General features: G+C 34.2%; 1 protein-coding gene across 1 annotated transcript; it reads left to right on the top strand.

Annotated features, from left to right (window-relative positions):
• Positions 1 to 2,449: 2,449 nt before the first annotated feature.
• On the top strand, positions 2,450 to 3,423 carry LOC109243876 (dof zinc finger protein DOF3.2-like). Its single transcript, XM_019410885.1, has one exon. The coding sequence runs from the start codon at positions 2,511 to 2,513 to the stop codon at positions 3,369 to 3,371; it is 861 nt and encodes a 286-aa protein (XP_019266430.1). The 5' UTR covers positions 2,450 to 2,510; the 3' UTR covers positions 3,372 to 3,423.
• The last annotated feature ends 6 nt before the right edge of the window (positions 3,424 to 3,429 follow it).

Below are 3,429 nucleotides of genomic sequence, written 5' to 3'. Positions count from 1 at the left end.
GGCGGATAATATGGATATCCATATTATCCACGGCTTCTTAAATATGATCATAATTCCTTGTCTTCCAAACTTGAGGAACTCCAATTTGAGGCTTTACAAATGTAAAAGTTAAACACATTAGTTATCCATTGGTTAACCATTTTCTAAGTGGATAATATGGTTCTTTATCCATATTCGACCAGTTTTTAAATGGTTCGTTATCCAACCTATTTTTTGATGGACAATATGGGTGGATAACTCTTTTCTTTTAACCATTTTGCCACCTCTAGATGCATCGATGTTATAAGGTTATCATATGATAATAATAATATTTATATTACTAGTTGAAGGCGAGTAGGAGAGCTTGGGACGGCTATTTTAGTAAAAACCTCATTAAATTTCTTCAGTAACCCTATAACTTAATTAATAATTTGCAAGCCAAGGTGAAATTTTTAATCATGACATCAGTTATGCAAAAGGTTCTTTAGGCAGTAGTAAAATTCACTTACTATCCGAGGAGACAACAATGTTAACTAATACATATTAAGGTATTACAAAATAATAAAGAATAATTTTTATACAAAATATTTATGCAAGATCAAAAGAGAAGAGTATTACAACACATCAAGTAAAGGATTGATAGTTCTAGGGTGTAGCTAGACAAGATATAAAAGGTGATCAGTCATTATATAAGTATTTAATTATCCAACTACTTAACCATACGATGTAACTGCAAAAGATATCTTAATTACTATAGTTGTGTTTGATAAATGTATCCTTAAACTCATGCATTGATGTTTGCAATCAATATTTGTTCAGACGATTGCTTCCACCTTGTTAGTTGTTAATTATGAAGACAATTAATCCTTTTGTTAATATAGCCTACACAAAACCTAAAGTAAAGCGTCTAATATTAAAAGGCTGCCTTTACCTAATTTTGAAAGTTGAAAAGAAACGGGATAGGGGCAAATTAGTCAATTGATAAGGTTGAATAGTGAGAAAGAGTAATGACAACTAGGAGAAGTTTTGACTATAAACATCAATCACACTCATAATCACCCAATAAGGTATTGACACACAAGTAGCACCAATTTAAAAAAGACGTATAGACATCTACTAATAATCCGCCTATGAAACAGTGAAATATCTTCCTTCCTTTATCAAAAAACCATGTAGAGTACTGAGAGGGGCCCTTGTGAATAATTCACATATTCACATGGGGGGTTAATACACTCTTTCTTGAACCTAACGGCTCGCAAACTCAAACCGCCCACGATATGTTTACAGCCATTCTACTCTACACATGTATGACCTTCTTCTTTTTTCTTTTGTGTTTTTTTTTTGGTGTTTGGTGTTTGTATTTGAATTCAGCTAAATTGCTTCGGAAAGACCTACAGTGATATATAAGACGTTCTCTAACAAAGATAATCTCATATTCAGAACTTAAACTTAAATTTTTTAATTGATGATGAACAAATATTTACTAACTCTACCACAATCCGTGTTTGTTTACACATAACTTTCTTCAATTTCCACATTCTCTCGCTTCCTCCTTTCCCTAAAACATTCTCATGCAGATGTAGGGGTCCCCTTCACAATTCTCGGCCCCCTATTCTAACCCCCACCCAGTGGGGGCATAACCTATACTACTAGTGATTGCTTTTACCCCCTGAAGTTTTATTTAACATTCAATTTGCTCCTAAAATTCACGTTGTATCAACCTCTTGAAGTGATCAGTTAATTTTACTCTCGCCGTTTTTTTTTTATGTGGCACCATCAACTTTGGGGAATCAAAGAATTTTTTGTTTATCGTTAACGTTTAAATATTTTAGAATTATATACTCCCTCCGTTTCATATTAGATGAGGTACTTTCCTTTTTAGTCTGTTTCAAAACAAATGACACATTTCTAAATTTGGAAATAATTCAACATATAACTCTTCATTTTATTTACAAGTTTCAAAAGTCTTTTTTTTTTTTTTTTTAAACTCCGTGACGAGTCATACTACCTTATCTAATATGAAACGGAGGGAGTAATTGTTTTGACTTATAACGTTTATTTTGTAGCTTTAAATATATAAAAAAGTTGAAGAATCCATATTTGAATTCATAAAAATGTTAAATAGTTTGACATCCTTAATCAGAAAACTGCCAGATGAAATAAAATGAGGAGAGTAGTTATGAGCGTAAAAGCCCTTTCCTTTCTTCAACTTTGTGTTAAAAATGAACTTTCCCTTCCAACTTAAGACTAAATAATTCTTCCTATATATGTTATTTCAAACACGATGGACTGCCAATAAATTGCAGTAATATCATGGTGTGAGAAGTGTGCAAGTTGGACACAACCCAAACATGATGGACCAAATATATCATAAGCCAAACTTCAAGGACTAAGTCGTGCAATTTACACTTTAGCTAAATCTATATATAACCCCCACTACCCCTAGTCAATCCCACATACTCTCTCCCTCTCTATCTCTCCGTATCTAAATTTTTTTAATCTTTGAAGAGTGATATTTTTCACAAATTAACATGCTAGCGTTCCCTTCAAAGCCAATGATCATGATGGAGAGAAACCGAAAGTCCAACGTTGAACATGCCCCAAATTGTCCTAGGTGTGCCTCTACCAACACAAAATTTTGTTACTACAACAACTATAGTTTGTCACAACCTAGGTATTTTTGCAAAGCTTGCCGGAGATACTGGACTAAGGGTGGTTCTCTCAGAAACGTCCCTGTTGGCGGCGGTTGTCGGAAAAGTCGACGTTCAAGATCCACCAAAAAAGACGATAATAACCTTCTAACGCCAAATCCTGCCCTCTCCGGCAATGAAGCTGCCGGAGCTGACATTGATCTGGCCGATGTTTTCGCCAAGTACTTGAACCAAGGTACAACAAATGATCATGATCATGATCAAGATAATATTCTTCAAGAATCTCCCTTGGCTGATCAAGATTATTGTTCTATTGGAGCAAGCTTATCTAATTCTCCTTCATTAGATAGCTTGGTTAATCCAAGTTCTTTTGAGAATGAGAGTCAATTGGATGAGGCCATAATTATGGGTAATTATCAAGATTATCCTTGTGGTTTCCTTCAAGAAGAGCAGATACAAGGAGGTGGTTCAATTCATGAAGTAAGTGGACAAGATTTTCTTGAATTTAACCCAAGCTTTGTTGAAATGCAATCCATGCTAGGGGATGAAATAATGGGGCAAGGGGAAGAATTTGATTATAACACAAGTTTAGCGTGGCAACCCATGATACAGTTTCAAGAATTCGGATCAATTTTAGAAGATGATGATCAGCTGAAGATTTCGACAGCAAATTTAGCCAGTGATAATAACTACGGTAGCTCATTTGATCTATCTAGCTATGAAATTTTTACGAGACCTTGAAGCCTAATTTAATTCTAAGGTGTAAGGGTCTTATTCTTTCTTATTTTTTTTTGTTTGG

This window comes from Nicotiana attenuata, unplaced genomic scaffold (genome assembly GCF_001879085.1).
Source record: "Nicotiana attenuata strain UT unplaced genomic scaffold, NIATTr2, whole genome shotgun sequence".
Classification (NCBI taxonomy): Eukaryota; Viridiplantae; Streptophyta; class Magnoliopsida; order Solanales; family Solanaceae; genus Nicotiana; species Nicotiana attenuata.
This window is presented reverse-complemented; position numbering and strand designations above follow the sequence as displayed.

What these genes read in the sequence shown, in the direction of transcription:
- LOC109243876 (XM_019410885.1), top strand. Translation starts at nt 2,511, where the DNA reads ATGCTAGCGTTCCCTTCAAAGCCAATGATCATGATGGAGAGAAACCGA.